This window comes from Myxine glutinosa, chromosome 10 (genome assembly GCF_964187855.1).
Source record: "Myxine glutinosa chromosome 10, kmMyxGlut1.1, whole genome shotgun sequence".
Classification (NCBI taxonomy): Eukaryota; Metazoa; Chordata; class Myxini; order Myxiniformes; family Myxinidae; genus Myxine; species Myxine glutinosa.
The window spans coordinates 491,644-508,434 of record NC_136270.1 but is presented as its reverse complement, the minus strand read 5'-3'; the positions used below and the strand labels follow the sequence as shown (position 1 = coordinate 508,434).

The following is a 16,791-nucleotide window of genomic DNA, read 5'->3' as shown; positions in this document are numbered from 1 at the left end:
CAATCACGATAACCGGCAATGCAATTGACTCGTTCTCTTGCGTGTTCTCTCTCTCCGACTCAATCAATGCCTCGACCCGAACTCCAACTCTGACTCCGACTAAGAACTGAGGTGGGGGCTCGGAGCAGGGTTTTATGGCTCCGCCCTGGCCTTACTCGAATGTTCCAAGCCCCACCTCTCATCGCCGAGGTTAGCCACTCCCCTCGAGTCCTGATTGGCGGCTCGTGTTTACCGGCCACTCCCTCTGCAGCGCCTCCCTTCGGCCTTGCCAGACTTGTTGAAGGCCTACCACGTGGCATTTCCAGCCCAAAAGACCGCCCTACTCACGGGCCTGCTCAACGCAAAACTAACACAGGAAAGGACTACGCTTACATTCACGAAGAAATAACTGGACTATCGCGAGGCTTCATGTTGTGGTGCGTCTACCTACGAGGGGGATTATCCTTTATTCTAAAACCACAACAATATGATGGGTTCCTTATTATTTATACATGAAAAAAAATACGATTTCCCTCCGAGGGGGCTCCAAGAAAAACCTGGCATCTCTGTGTGCAATCACTCATTCGTTCCGGAAGCAGCGACGCCGTTCCGGAAGATGGAGAGTGGTGCAGCTAAGCGGAAGAAACAAAAAGATAAGCAAGCAAGTGAAAAAAGCTTCCTCAGTAAAATACCTAAATTATCAAATTTTGGGTTTTCATTATTGCAAGATGATGGAGTAACAACACCAGTGGACCTAACCAGTTTAACTGTTTGTGTCGACGATGCCGTCGGCAAATAACTAGGCCTGGGTGCAGAAAATGAACTCAACTCGCATCCAAGACAACATTTCAAATCGCACTCAAAACCCTGATCCTGCTATTCTTACCTTCAGTATTTTTACTTTTGATTCCTCCTCAGCCTTAAAAAGTGTTGTAGCGAAATGTTTATAGATTTATACACAGTAACGGAGTTCAGCTCTTCCCACTTGCACCCCACAGCGTTTCAAGGTTGGTGGGGTCGGGGGGCCTCTACTACTCTAATGTCCCGGGGGGCTGTTAAACTTATATCCGGCTCTGGTTGGAGGCAACCTGATCATAATCATGTGACTGCTTGCCTAGTGCAGTCAGTGGATGAAAGGAAATCGCCATTGCAATGAGGTCTGTGTTGTAACCAAATCTGCTGCAAAGGTAGTGCTTAGTTTACCTTACATTCCTAGCAATCGTCAGATAGCAATTATGGTTTGTACAAGGAAACATGAAACCTATTGTATTTACTAGAGGGAAAAGCCGTAAATAAGATGGGCGCACAAACTCAACACAACGCACAGGAGTACCGTACATACAAAGTTATGACTTACATCTGAATAATTATTTACAATATATAACAGTGCAATACATTAGACTTTCCCTGTAGTATTAGCAGGAGGGAAGTAATTTGTCAACAAAATACTCAGCTATACACATCACACACATGATGCTCCGGGATAAAACCAAAATTACCTATGAATAATCCATGGGATCGATCTGCATTTTTTTTCTTCTAAAATTGTAAAATTGTGGGACTCTCGTCCATGGGACACCCATTTATAAACATCATCCGAGGGACAGCAGACATTGATGATCCCAAGCCCGCCGCCCTAACCATTAGGCCAACACCAGGGAGCCTCTCATGATAAAAACTAATAATTATTTTCTTGCATACAAATATATTAATATTCCAAAAGCCACAATAAACAATTTTAATGACATTACACCATAAGCCGTAGTGTGTGGTCATTTAATATCTTGAAAGGCCTCTGTTCTCATCACAGTGGATTGGGATTTGAACCCTGACTAAAATAACTCTCGATCATCTCATCAGCCCAACACACCACTCAACTCAACACTAACTTATTATGTCATACACCTGCAACAGATAGAAACACACCACAAATACACACCATCAGTGGCGTAGTGATTGGGGGTGAGGAGCAGAGGGTGTGTGGGGGGAGGGGGGGCGGAGGGGCGATAGCACCAGGTGCAAGGTGGATGGGGCGACAAATTACACCCTAAAAAACAACATTTTAATGCTCCATTTGGTTGTATTGTATATCTTACCATAATTCACCAAATGTCCTTCTGTCCATTCGAAGGTACCGCAAAAACGGCTCAACCGACCGCAACGATATTTTGGGTGGGTATTCCTGGGATCCATGGGAGTAAAATAGGCTGTATTGTTTTTCCAATTTTTCTAATTTTCCAATTTTCCAGTTTTTCCAAACACGATGGAATAATATTTACCGATATGAACAGTGATGTGGCTTTTGTTGAAATTCTACAAATACTGTTTAGATTTTGATGACAATTATGAACCTTCTGCGAATGCGGAAGTGGACAGATGACGGCAATGTGCGGGTTTGATAATATCCAAAATACAACCGTCATTCATTAGTAATGTTAAATCGTTAATCGTGTTAATCGTTTTGTTAAAGTATCAATTGATGATTGGAATTGAATGAATACAATTACGATTTTGAATTCGTAATTGTATTCACCCAACCGTAAGGAACTTCTCATCAGGATTTAAATATTTGTTTATGTCACGAATGTTGTTAAAAGTTTATTTTTTATATTAATGTTATTTCATTTGTGATTGGAGGTATGCTGTTTGGAATGAAAAAAGAGATATCGAGTTCAAGTGAATGACGAAATGCCGTGACGGTTTCTACTTTCTAAACGTGAATTCGCGGATCGCCATATGCAGATTCGCCATTGACTGGGAATAAAACACACGTACCCATTTATTTGCGAACGGGTATGTTTTTCATGGAAGTCCTTCACGAACTTGCTGTCCATGTCTGACTGAAGGTGCTACAGGAATGTGGAATTTTTTGGTTTCATGCTTTAGCATTTGCCGTTTCTCCATTGTCTGTTTGCTTCTGGCCTCCCACCCGTGCGTAGCACGGGTACCTCACTAGGAAATTATAATACAACGAACTCGTGAGATCACGAGAAGCAACTTTCAGAACCACGTTTTACAGTTTAAACTCCGTGCTACGTGTCAAGCATCATGTCGACGTTTACAAACTCCTTTCCTTCCGGATTCACTTTTTTCCTAATTCCTATTTATATCACCTCGCACAGTAAATAAATCTGTGTTATGGTGTTAGTAATTATCGGGCTGCCTGCTGCATAGATCCCTCATCTTGTATAATGAGGTTATGCACTCGGTAACATGAATATCACCCATTGGCCCAAGGGATGGAGGGGTGCAACTGTTGGACGTTTGTTATGTAATTACGTCGATCAAATGTAGATATCTCACGGTGTATGTCCCAATCAGCGAGGCCAGGATCACGTGCCAAGTGAGTTCTTTAACTTCCTTTCCTTCCTCTGCTGCTCTGTCTCATCAGCTCTAGTCTATAGGCCATATAAATACCACACCATGCTGCATATAAATACCACACCTTGCTGCATAGAAATACCACACCATGCTGCATAGAAATACCACACCATGCTGCATAGAAATACCACACCATGCTGCATGCATGTTTGATGTAGTTTTTGTTAACTACTTTGTAGCATACCTGCCTGCTCTACTGCTTCAGCATTAGTTTACCTTTCACCAAGCCAAGAGGCGCGTGCAATTTGGTCTCTTCCGAAGACAGAAGCCCCTTCTGGAAGATTGCTTTGCGCCGAACAGGCAGAAGGGAAGCAAGATGGCGGCCAAACATGTATTACTCGTGCTCATGATGGAAGAATTAGACAAAGATGACACCACATCACAAGTTGATGCAAATATCCAGATTGTGTTTTCACTTGCAAGTTTTGCTGCGTAAGTATAACCTCTTCTCTTCTGCCTCTTCTGCTGGATAACGGAAGAGGCAGAAGAGCTTCCGAGAAGAGAAGAGTCCAAATCGAACGACCGGAAGGGTCTTTCGGAAGTCTCTTCCTCTTCCAGAAGTGCAAATCGCCCGTGCCTCAGGTCTTTTTGGACCAGGGCGGGGATTATACGTTCGTTTTATTATTGCCAAATGGTACGATTATTATCATTGTTGTTAATATTATTAGTATTAATAAATTCTTTGTTACAATGTTATCATTCTTTTTGTTATTTATTTTGTAATAGGAAAACCATGCCATGGAAGGACCTATTAAACTGCTCTATGCAATTTAACATGGCACGTGTTTAGAAACATCGGAATTCTTCCGGATTCTTTGTAGTTAATAAGCCGAATCATCTCAGGAGATCATAATCTAAATCTATTCTCATTTTGAACAGATTCCGGGGCTCTGCTGCTGATCCCACTGGGGAAGCTTAGCGCCCTTTCATATGGCCCCCTCAATAGGAATTTCTGACTATGTCACTGCCTGAAGGAGGCGATCTTTTTGACCTTCGCCCTGAGTGCCACAAACCATCACTACGCCACTGCACACCATAATTATTTAGCATGGAAGGAAAAGACGTCCAAAGTCCGAGTCAATACCTTTATTAAAACAGCAACTAAACAACCTGCTCGTAACTCTCCAGGACGCCTCCCGGTGCCAGAAATCCCAAGATCCACCAAAGCTCAAGCATATTTACTTATTACAACAACAAAGACAAAAAATGATGCTGCTACAACTCCAACCGATCATTTTTACACCCTTAAACTATACTTTTCAAACCAACTAAATAAATGAAGGTGTTTGGGCATCATTTTGGTTTTAGCCAGACTTTTTGCACCAATCAACACATCCCTTCATTTGGGCAGTGTATAATGCCACAGCTCACTGCCGCATTCTGTCTCAAATATAATAAAAATAATCCGATGCACATACATTAGACAAAAACATGCATACTGCCTATGTGAATATATGATATATCGTCGTTATATACCTGGGATCATTTCAATTCCACTGGGCCATGGACAGACACCTAGGCCTAAGGCCTGAGGCCTGCTGTCTGTGCAGCTTAAAAAAAAATGGGGCATATGATTTTAATTATGGGTGGAGTCAGGCCAGATGTCCAGCCAATGGGTGTATGGCAGTCCTTCGATGGTCCGCCCACCTATTTACAAATACATAATACATACATACATAACATGCATAGTCCAAACACAGCAGCTATTTCGATATAGATTGCATGGCATGGCAGGATAGCTCAGATGTTAAGCTTACTTGCCTTTTAGTTGCTGAATAGGGGTTTGATACCCATAAGAGAATCTTAAAACTATCACTTTATTTCTGTGCAGCCAGGACACCATATTCAGAGAATCCCATCCTGCAGTGGGGCCATAAAGTAGGCCATCCCATTTGCCACAAGTTTATTACATGTAAATCCGCTTGATAGAAGCAACTTGGTTAAGATGAAAATGGTTATTAATAACTAGCACTAGCAGAACCCAACACTCATTTCGCTGACGGACCAATTAGTCATCGTCCCTTCCCGCTAGAAATGTTGCCTCACTATGATGACAGACTTTGACAGGCCTCTCCGTTTTTTTTTTAGAGGGGGGGGGGGGGGGAGGAAGGGGGGGGGGGGAAGGAGGGGGAAGAGGCCAAATTTACCCATGTGAAGAATATTTCAACCTCAGCATTGCCCAGGTAAAATTAAATATATAATAATTTTTAAAAAGCAAATTGTAATCATTCTCTGCCACCACCACAAGGTGGCGCTACACCGTACACATTTACGTCGACACCTGGGGGTGGAATCTGTTGATATTAACGGTGTTGTTGTGACAGTGTCCTGCCAGAATATAATGAACATCACTTGGGGTAAATAAACTTTATTTTGTATACAGCGACAAGACTCGTGGAAGAGCAAGAACATCGAATGGATCAGGGAACAAAAGGAACGAGAGAGAGAGAGAGATAGAGATAGAGATAGAGATAGAGATAGAGATAGAGATAGAGATAGAGAGAGAGAGAGAGAGAGAGAGAGAGAGAGAGAGAGAGAGAGAGAGAGAGAGAGAGAGAGAGAGAGAGAGAGAGAGAGAGAGAGAGAGAGAGAGAGAGAAACACGAAGATCAGGGTTGAAGGACAAAAGAGAGGAAGCGTTGAGAAATAAGGGATGTGGGGAAGAATGAGGGCAAGAAGAAGGCATGGGACGAACAAGATGGATACAGAAGGAAATTCAGGAAAGAACTAAATTTGGAGTGAGGTGGGCTGGGGGTGGGAGGAGATAAACAAGGGTAGAAAATATGATTTTAGATTGGGGATGGTACAGGATGGTGGTGAACAACTAACTTTCTTCAAGACCAGAAGGGAAGAAATGAGATTGAATAGAATGTGGAAGTTGTTTTCACAGGTGGAGAAAAAAAAAGAGGAACTAGAAAGTATCTGCAAATGTAAAAACCATCCACATCCGTTTGTATTCAGACGTCTTCTTCTTCTTATGTATGCTCAAAATAACGAAAACTGTTTAAAAAAAAAATACAGAACGAAAAATGGCGATTTTATGCAGCCTCGACCTTTGAGCTTTATATCTAAAAATAATAATAATCCGCTTCTAGCTTTTGATTGGTTAACAAATTCTGTGACAATATGCAAATTCTTTCACTTTCAAGTAAATCAGGTGAAAAGTGGAGATTTGTGACGCTGACCTTTGACCTTTTGACCAAATTATTAATTTACCTTCTCCATATTCTCATAACAAAGCTTTGGTGAAAATTTGATGATAAAACTCAAATGGTAAATTGAAATTTCAGGTCGATTGGATGAAATTGATGATTTTATGTGACGCTGACCATTGACACTTTTGTCAAAATTATTAATTTGCCTTCTTCGTAAAATCATGAAGCTTTGGTGAAAATTTAATCACAATAGCTCAAATGGTGAAAACGTTACAGCCCGGGCCCGGAACCCGCGCACGCACACATGCGCACGCGCACACGCGCACACGCCAAACCTCTGGGCAGGGAACGGGATAACAGATGAGTGGAGTTGAGCAGAGATTCTGGATTTTGGGAATTTCACCACTAGGGGGTTGACCGGTTGATGGTTGACTGTGTGCGCTTAACTTTACTGACCAATCTAACAATCAATTGGTTACATATAGAACATCATTGATTCGACGCCTTCGCAAACTGTACGATGCCAAAGGACATGCTGCATGGAGTCCATTTCATTTAGTTTATATCCCAGATTTGTAAAATAATGATTGCTTGCAATCAAAGGTGTCAATTTCACTCTCAGTAGGAACTGTATAATGCACTTTAGACCATTTTGTTAGTGGATGTTATGAATCTCACGATGCTTTTTGAATTACTCCCTTACCCATACAGTAGGTGTACACGACCAGATTGACAACTCCCGAAACATCACGATGACGATGGCCTTGATGGTATCCCAACAATCGGTACGATTCAAAATAGCGACAAACCTTTTGCAAGTTATGTAAACTTCCTCTCATGATAAAAACGAATAATTATTTTCTTGCATACAAATACATTAATATTCCAAAAGCCACAAAAAAAAACAATTTTAATGACTACATCATAAGCCATGAAACTTCTTCTAACTTCCCTGCAAAAGCAAGACTAACTTCCCTGCAAATGTCTGCTGCTCTTCTTCTGCTCCAATCGTCTCATCTGATCATGTGCTTGTTAAAGGTCACTCTAGCCATTTACAGAGAGCCTCCTCAGCACCAACTAGTCTGGCATTTCACTCAGGCTGACTGGCATGGTCTTCAAGCAGCCATCAATCATCTGCACTAGTCTCCCATCTCTACAGCCTCTGACATAAACTCTTCCTGGGAATTCTTCCAAAGTAAACTGCTCCCTCTCTCATGCACAGATTTATCCCTTCTCGTCTTCAGTTGTCGTAACCTTCCTCCCGCCCATGGTACACTGTAGCTTGTGGTGAGGCAGTTGCCATGAAGCAACTTGCCTTCACCTCTTGGAAGGCTAATCCAACTGAAGGTAATCTCAGTTCCTTTCACAAAGCTCAGAACAAGTGTGTGTCTACCCTCTTCAGAGCCAGAAAACAATATCGCTCTGCTCTCAAAACCTAACTCTCAAACCTGTCTCCTTCCTGCAAATCCTGGTGGAGTCTGGTCAAATCTGTTTCTGGTGTTTGTTGCCCCCTCCATCCCCTGCCTTACCTCAAACGGCTACACAGCTGACTCCGCATGTGAAAAAGCTGAATGCCCCAACTCTGTTTGCCTCAAAATCTTGCGTCCCAAACCCATCTCTCTCTGTACCTACCTTTCCCAGTCGTACCCAGCTGCTCCTGGACTATTTGTCCTTCTCTCCTGACAAATCTCACACTCTTACAATGTCTCTCCGAAAGGACCGACTGGACAACCCTCCCATCTACTTTCTCAACAATCCTCTCCAAGAAGTTCTGTCGCTCAAGCTTTTGGGTCTCACTATCTGCCATGATCTTTCTTGGGAAAACCTCATTTCCAAGCTGGCCTCCAAAGCCAGTCGCCGACTGGGCATCCTCCGTCGTGCGAAGTCCTTCCTTGGCACACCTGAGCTCCTCACCACATACAAGGCTTTCATCTGCAGCTCAATGGAATACTGTTCCCCCCTCTGGGCTGGTGCTCCTGCCTCACACCTTGCTCGGCTTCACGCTGTTGAGGCTAAAGCTTTCAGAATCATTGGAATCTCCTGCGATGTAGTCAACGCCGAGGGACTTTCACTCACTCACCGCAGGCAGGTTGGTGGTCTTTCTGTCTTCTACCGACTCTGCTCCGGACTTGCTCCCCCAGCTCTCTCTGTGCTCTGTCCCCCCAATATTCCTTCAGGTCGCACAAGATCTGCCTGCAACCCTCTTATGGTTAAACTGCCAAAGTCTAGGCTCTCTGCCCACCTTCACTCTTTCATTCCCCTTTTCTCCCGCCTCTGGAACAAACTCCCCCACTCCCTTCAATCCCACTCCTCCCTCCAGGTCTTTAAAACAGCTGTTCACCACCATCTCTCATCTTCCCCCATCGAAAACCTTGATCTTTTCTACCCCCGGTAATTCACCCCAGAGTCCTTGCAGTGTTCATATGTTTTAATCCTCTCCCACCTCCCCCCAAGTCCTCCCGATGTCCCTGCTCTCAAATGTTGTGTTTGTGTCCTTCCCCCTCTCTCCCCATCTTGTCTGCCGCTCCCCTTGTTTTTTGTGTTTTGTGTGTCGGTTTGTCTTTTTGTGTGATTAATGTTAGCTCTTTCACGAGCCTCGATCTTGTATACAAAAAAAAAAAAAAAAAAAAAAAAGTTGGAGAAGTCTCTGTCAATCCTCGACTCTGTTTCTGCAACTGGACCAGACGGCATCAGCCCACGTGTCCTAAAATCCTGCTCTGCCGCTCCATCTCACCCTCTCTCTGTTCTCTTCACCCTCTCTTTTGCTCAAGGTCATCTGCCATCTGCTTGGAAATCAGCCAAATTTACCGCTTTACACAAAAAAGGGGCAAAAAAAGATCCTTGCAACTACAGACCAATCAGCCTGCTCCCAATAATCAGCAAGGTCATGGAATCGATCATCGCTTCTGACATCAAATCCTTCCTTTTCTCCAATAGCTTCATCTCGGATCATCAATTTGGATTCAGACCAGGTCATTCTACTCTGGACATGCTGCTTATGTTGTCTCAACAATGGATGTAGGTCCTGCATGCCAAACAGAAAATCAGAGCCGTCTCCCGTGACATATCACGTGCCTTCGAAACGGTCTGGCAGCCCACTCTGCTCACCAAACTCTCCTGTTATGGTATCCATGGAAATCTCCACGCATGGCTTGCGGACATCCTCTCTGGTCATAGTCAACGTGTGGCCCTGAAAAGTTTTCTCTCATCTCCCCTTCCTGTTCAGGCTGGAGTTCCCCAAGGCAGTGTTCTGGGCCCGGTGCTTTTTCTGGTCTTCATCAATGATCTCTTCGACTCTATGGAAAATCCTCTCTGTCTCTTTGCTGATGACTCCACTCTCTGCCGCTCCATACCACATCGCTCAGATCGGCAGTCTGCAGCCACCTCACTCTCTGCAGACCTGGACAAAATCAGACTGGTCAAACCTGGGAAAATGGAAAATGGAAAACTGGTCTGGTTAAACCTGGGCCTGGGAAAATGTCTTTCAATCCTGACAAATCTCACACTCTTACTATATCTCTCCACAAAGACCGACTGGACAACCCTCCAATCTCTCAGCAATCCACTCCAAGAAGTTCTGTCACTCAAGCTTTTGGGTCTCACGATCTGCAATGATCTTTCCTGGGAAAACCACATTTCCAAGCTGGCCTCCAAAGCCAGTCGCCGACTGGGCATCCTCCATTGTGCGAAGTGCTTCCTTGGCACAACTGAGCTCCTCACCACATACAAGGCTTTCATCCGCAGCTCAATTAAACACTGTTCTCCCCTCTGGGCCGGTGCTCCTGCCTCACACCTAGCTCGGCTTCACGCTGTTGAAACCAAAGCTTTCAGAATCATTGGAATCTCCCACGATGAAGCTAACTCCAAGGGCCTTTCACTCACTCACCACAGGCAGGTTGGTGGTCTTTCTGTCTGCTACTGCCTCCACTCCGGCCTTGCTCCCCCAGCTCTCTCTGTGCTCTGTCTCCCAAATATTCCAACAGGTCGAACAAGATCTGCCAGAAACCCTCTCATGGTTAAACTGCCAAAATCAAGACTCTTTATTCACCTTCACTCTTTCATTCCTCTTTTCTCCCGCCTCTGGAACAAACTCCCTCACTCTCTTCAATCCCACTCCTTCCTCCAGGTCTTTAAAACGGCTGTCCACCACCATCTCTTGTCTTCCCCGATCCAAAACCTTGATCTTTTCTACCCCCGTTAATGCATCCCAGATCCACTTTTTTGAAATACCGACTTCTTTCCTGGAAGTCCGAGCAGTGTCCACGTGTTTTTTTAACCAAGCCCTCTCACTCCCACAGATTTCCCGATCACACACACTTGTTCCAGGCTTTCTGAAAGGAAACGAGATTGCCTTCCGTTGGATTTGCCTTCCAGGAGGTGAACGCAAGTTGTTTCAGGGCAACTGCCTCACCACAAGATTCGGTGTACCATGGACGGGAGGGGAGGGAAGGGTATGACAACTGAAGATGCGATGGGATAAATCTGTGCATGAGAGAGAGCAGTTTATTTGGAAGAAGTCCCAGGATGAGTTGATGTCAGAGGCAGTCGAGATGGGAGACCAGTCCAGATGATTTATGGCTGCTTGAAGACCGTGCCAGTTGGCCTGAGTGAAATGCCAGACTTGGCGACGCTGAGGAGGCTCTCTGAGAATGGCCAGAGAGATGTCCACTTTAACAAGCATATGGTCAGATGAATAGATTAGAGAAGAAGAAGAGCAGCAGACATTTGCAGGGAAATTTGTCATAACCAAGTGCAGCAGAGAAGATGCTCCGTTGACTGAGATCCGGGTCGGGAAATTGACAGATTGTGTCAGTCCCAATGATTCGCAGAAGTCCTTTGCTGAGGTGCCATGGCTGGTGAGAGAGGTAGCCACACCCAGCCAGCTGGCCTGATGACAGGTGAAATCACCACATATGATGAAGAGAGAGTTGGGATGAGTCGATAGAAGTTGGTCCATGTTATCAGACAGCGAGATGTAGATGGGGTCATCACTGTTTGGTGGATGGTACAACACACATATAAACAAAAGGTGGGAGTGAAGGGGAAGCCGTAGCCAGAGGTACTCCTGTGGGTGAGATGGAGAGAGGGCAGTACAAGGAGAGCGAGGAAGAGTTTTTTTTATAAAGATAGCAACCCCACCTCCAGGACGAGGCTCAGGTCTATCATACCGGATGAGGGAGTAACCAGGGAGAGGTATTAAGGAATCAGAGACATCTTGAAGGAGGAGAGTTTCTGCTAAGCAGATCAAGTCTGGATTGTTAGAAGCAACCTGTATGGAGAGATCAATCAGGTTTGAGCGAAGGCCCCGGATGTTTGAGGTCCATACCGTGAAGGAAGAGGAAGGGGGAGCATCAGATACAGGGGAGGGGAGGGGAGGGGTAGGGTAAGATGAGGAAGAGGAGGGGTAGGTAGGGAGAGTTGTTGATTGTGTGTCAGAGATTTCAGAAGACCTAGGAGAAAGGGAAGGAGGAGGAGGAGGGCAAAAGGTTTGATGGTGATTTGATGAGGCTCAGTGAGGTGTTGTTTGAGGGGTGGGAGGAGGGAAGACGCGAGGAAGAAGGTAAGAGTTGAAAGGGAGAGGAAGCGTGGAGGACACTTTGAGGAGGAGGGGTGAGAGGGGAGAATTGGAGAAAAAAATGAGGGTGGGGAGATTTGAAGGGGAGGGGGGAGGGGTGCATCCTCGTGCTCCAATGCACAGTAAATGCCATTTTATACTGCTCAGACTATCTTGGAGTACCTTGAGGAAAAGATAGATAGATGTTAGATTGGCCAGCAAGAAACGCAGGCGGTGATTCAAAATATCTTTGAACCTTATCGGAAAATGTTGATGACATCCTCACCCTCCAATGGAAGCTTAAAGTGCTAAATGAATACATTGCTGGGGAAATAAGAAAATAAGATTTCTACAAATCAACTGGAACCACATCTGAAACATGCCACGTAGACCAAGACTGTGTCAATGTTGGTGAAACCCAAACTTGATACCAGGACATTGGTAACATACTTGGCCAAAAATTCTGCACATTTACCAATCCAACCTACAAAACACATGCATTTGCTGATAATGTGTACTGTGTGATGGAAGTAATTTCTTTCAATTGCATTGATTTAAGTTTGTTCTTGTCAACAGTGAACTCTCACCAGTTGAATTCTACCCTAAGAAAGAGTTATGGCTTAAAATTGTGCTTTACAAAAATCAAATTTGTACACATTACCAACAAAATATGTATGTGACTGATAGCCAGAGCATACCATTTAACCCCTTACCAAAAGTACCAAATACGGTACGTGGAGATGACTCGGAGACAGCATTTGGTTCCACAACACTGTTCATATTCTGAACACCTGCAACAAACAATGATTTTCCAATTAGCATGTAATTATGTAGGTTTATCATCAATGTTAGTTATAGTTCGTCTGTAGATGGGTCATGTGAACAAAGCAAGCAGTTTGTGGGAAGCTTTTTACAGCAACTGGGGAAAACTGAGGATCTCATGGAAATGAAATGATTGTCTGATGATATGAATGATATGAATGATATGAATTGTCAAATTGACAGTGATGTGTTACAAATAAAAAGGTGTACAAAGGAGATGCTCACACTATTCATAGACATGTTGAAAAAAAAAACCAAAAAAAAAACTAGAACTGCAAGCAGTTGCAGCAAAACTGCAAGCAGCGATAACGGCTTCCATGTCTGACATTGTCAGAATATCATCACAATTTTAGTTTGCAGTATGTCTGAAATGAAGAACTCGATTGTTGGATATGTAGAGTTCAGGAAAAAATCCTCATGTTGAGTTGATCATGTATATGAAATTTTCCATCGACCCTTTCAGCAATTCTGGAGAAACAGAGTTTTAAAGATTTTCCTTAAATCCAAGATGGCCACCATAGCATGTGACTAATGACATCATAGTTTGCAAAAAAGGATCCTCATGTGTAGTCAATCATATGGATGAAGTTTCGGATTGATCCGTTCAGCGGTTGTGAATATATAGATTTTCAAATATTTTTCCATTAAATCCAAGATGGCCGCCATACCACGTGGCTGATGACGTCATAGTTCAGAAACCTTTTTCCTCATGAGGAATTCATCATATCCATGATATTTCATGTTGACCCGTTCAGCAGTTCTGGAGAAAGATGTTTAAATGTTTAAAGATTTTCCTTAAATCCAAGATGGTCAACACACCATGTGACCGATGACATCATAGTTAAGAAATACTTTTCCGATATCAGTAGTTGATCATATGTGTGACATTTCGCATTGATCCGTTAAGTGGTTCTCCGGAAGAGATGAATTCATTTTTTCCTTAAATTCAAAATGGCGACCAAACCACATGACTGATGACATCACAGTTTGCAAATATTTTCCCTCCCATCGGTATGTAAACATATATTTCAAGTTTCGTATTGATCGGAAAAGCGGTTTCGGAGAAGTAGATTTTTTAAATTAAATTTTTTAAATCCAATATGGCTGCCAAACCATGTGACCGATGACTTTTGTTTTGCAAACTTATATCCTCATGGGTCATAGATCATATGTTGAAAATTTTACATCGATCCATTCAGCGGTTTGGAGAAGAAGGTTTTAAGGGGGAAGAGGTCTACCCTACTTACTCTGTTCTACATATCATGATTGACCCAATTCCCTCAGGCAACTTAGGATGGGTAATAACATTTTAATTATGAAAGTGTGCTGTCCAAAGTCTTCAGATCAAGAAAAACAAACATTATGCTGAAGCACCAATGTGAACCAGAAGCAAGACAACACCATTTATTTATATTTACATGGGCTGGGCAGGACCAAAATGAAAATTGAGAAAAGGATGCATGGCGTGCTATTGCGGAGTGAAGGGAGGGCAGAGGTTGGGAGAAGATAGGAGTATGGTGATGCCTACACCCGTCAAAAAAAAAAGTGGAAAATAGGAGAAAAAAAACATATGGAAATGTATTTTTCCTACTTTTCTGCATATGCAAGAATACATTTTAAATAGCGAGTTTAGAACAAAAAATAATAATTTAATAAATAATAATTTTGAACAAATATAAATAAAATAAATAATAATTAAGAAAAAAATAGAAAAATATATTTCAAAGCCAGTTTTTGAACAAACAAATAGGACAAACATACATTTTTGGGGTTTTGGATCAAAAAATAGGAAAAAAATAGAATACATTTTAAATAGCCAGTTTTGGAACCATAAATAAATAAATAATAAACTCGGGGAAAAAATAGAAATATATATTTAAATAGCCAGTGAGGCCACAGTTTGACACCATCAAGGGAATTAAAGAACAGGAAGAGAGAAAACCTGCAAGCACGAGGGTTGGTTTACATCGGGTAGAAAATATTTAAAATAAGGATGGAGATTGCACGAGAAGGTGATGCACCACATGCTTGAAGCACTGCGGGGAAGGACGACTGAAGAAGCCCCAAGGAGGAATGTGCTCCATGGATGTGAGGAGGAACAAAATAATTGGGGTGTGCAGCTGGCATGGATTTTGGGAGTTTAACCAGTTAGGAGTTACTTGAACATGTACATCATGGAGGAACTAAGAGGGTCAGAGGGCACTAGACTGGAAGGGTAGTAACCCTCCCCCAGCAACAATTTCCCCAAAAAAGGAGAGGCCTGTCCACCTGTCTGTGATGATAGATTCACATGTGTATAATAAAAAGATGGCCCGTTTAAAAATTCTAGGATGGAATGGAATTTTAATACATAGTACGTGCCAATCCCTCGATGATAATTCAAATGTTTTACAATCCTCAACAAGTTATTTTGACCAGGCCTGATCGCAGCATAGCTATAGGGATGGAGGAGAAGGGGTGGTATTTAAAATGTCCTTGGAGACTCTCAAAATTAGAAAACATCACTAAACTCACTAGGGAGACCCCACAAAGGGGCTTCAAGGAGAATTTAGGTGTACCAATTTCCATACAACCTGAGAAATTGTATAAAACAGGTCATTTTATCATTGTAAAAATTTTTTTGTGCCCAACTTTATTTGATTCACAATTTGTCCTTTTTTTATATATATTTTTTAATATCACTTTGGAATCTGAAACTGGATGAGCTATGCCACATATTTTGATGCTACAGAGACCTCATTGCAATTTCTGTTGAACTAATGTCAATTTACTTCTTTGTATGCACCAGAAAACGGGGGAGAGGACATCATTGGTTGAGATTGTCATTTGACATCATTGGGTGACACCATTGACGACGCCCCATCGAGCATCCTCAGGGGACATCATTGGTTGAGATTGTGGCCGTGCCACTCACTGATGCTATGCCCTCTGCTGGCCATGGTGCCAGAGATAGCTCACCTACTTTTGATGAATCACTCCGCTTGTGAAATAGCTGTATGACAGTTTATAGCTGGGTCGGGATTCAAACCCAGGCGAGACAACTTGTAGGTGAGTGTGCGTTCCTCTCGGACATCCTGTCAGCCCTGTCGATTTACTCATAGAGGCTGACTGCATTAAGCAGGCAGTCACGTGATCAGAGTGCTTCCAACCTCTCCCCTCTCTCACTCCCTCCAACCCACATAAAACCAGGCCTGATCCTGCAAATTTAAGATATTTTGGGATTTTGTTGTTGTTTTACACATGGAATGTTGGCAACAGAGGCCATTCGGCCCAACATGCCGACACTGCACCATCTCCAGTATCAATCACCCATCCACACACACTCCATTGCATTGCATTCAGGTACCTATCTCATTCCACTGCCACAACCTTTTCATGCATGCATTAACCAATACCTTTCCATGCATTAACCACTCTCCACTACCTTTCAATGTGTCAATCACTCTCCACTACCTTTCCATGCATCAATCACTCTCCACTACCTTTCAATGTATCAATCACTCTCCACTACCTTTCAATGTATCAATCACTCTCCACTACCTTTTAATGCATCAATCACTCTCCACTACCTTTCCATGCATCAATCACTCTCCACTACCTTTCCATGCATCAATCATTCTCCACTACATTTCCATGCATCAATCACTCTCCACTACATTTCCATGCATCAATCACTCTCCACTACATTTTCATGCATCAATCACTCTCCACTACATTTCCATGCATCAATCACTCTCCACTACCTTTCCATGCATCAATCACTCTCCACTACATTTCCATGCATCAATCACTCTCCACTACATTTCCATGCATCAATCACTCTCCACTACATTTTCATGCATCAATCACTCTCCACTACATTTCCATGCATCAATCACTCTCCACTACATTTCCATGCATC

At 43.1% G+C, this 16,791-nt stretch overlaps 1 protein-coding gene across 1 annotated transcript in view; it reads right to left on the bottom strand.

The window, feature by feature from the left end:
* VOPP1 (VOPP1 WW domain binding protein) overlaps positions 1–16,791 on the bottom strand; it is a 36,168-nt gene that overhangs the window by 13,241 nt on the left and 6,136 nt on the right. The window contains exon 4 of the mRNA XM_078786209.1: positions 12,782–12,859. Within this exon, the coding sequence (XP_078642335.1) occupies positions 12,782–12,859 (78 nt within the window). The remainder of the gene's footprint in view (positions 1–12,781; positions 12,860–16,791) is intronic.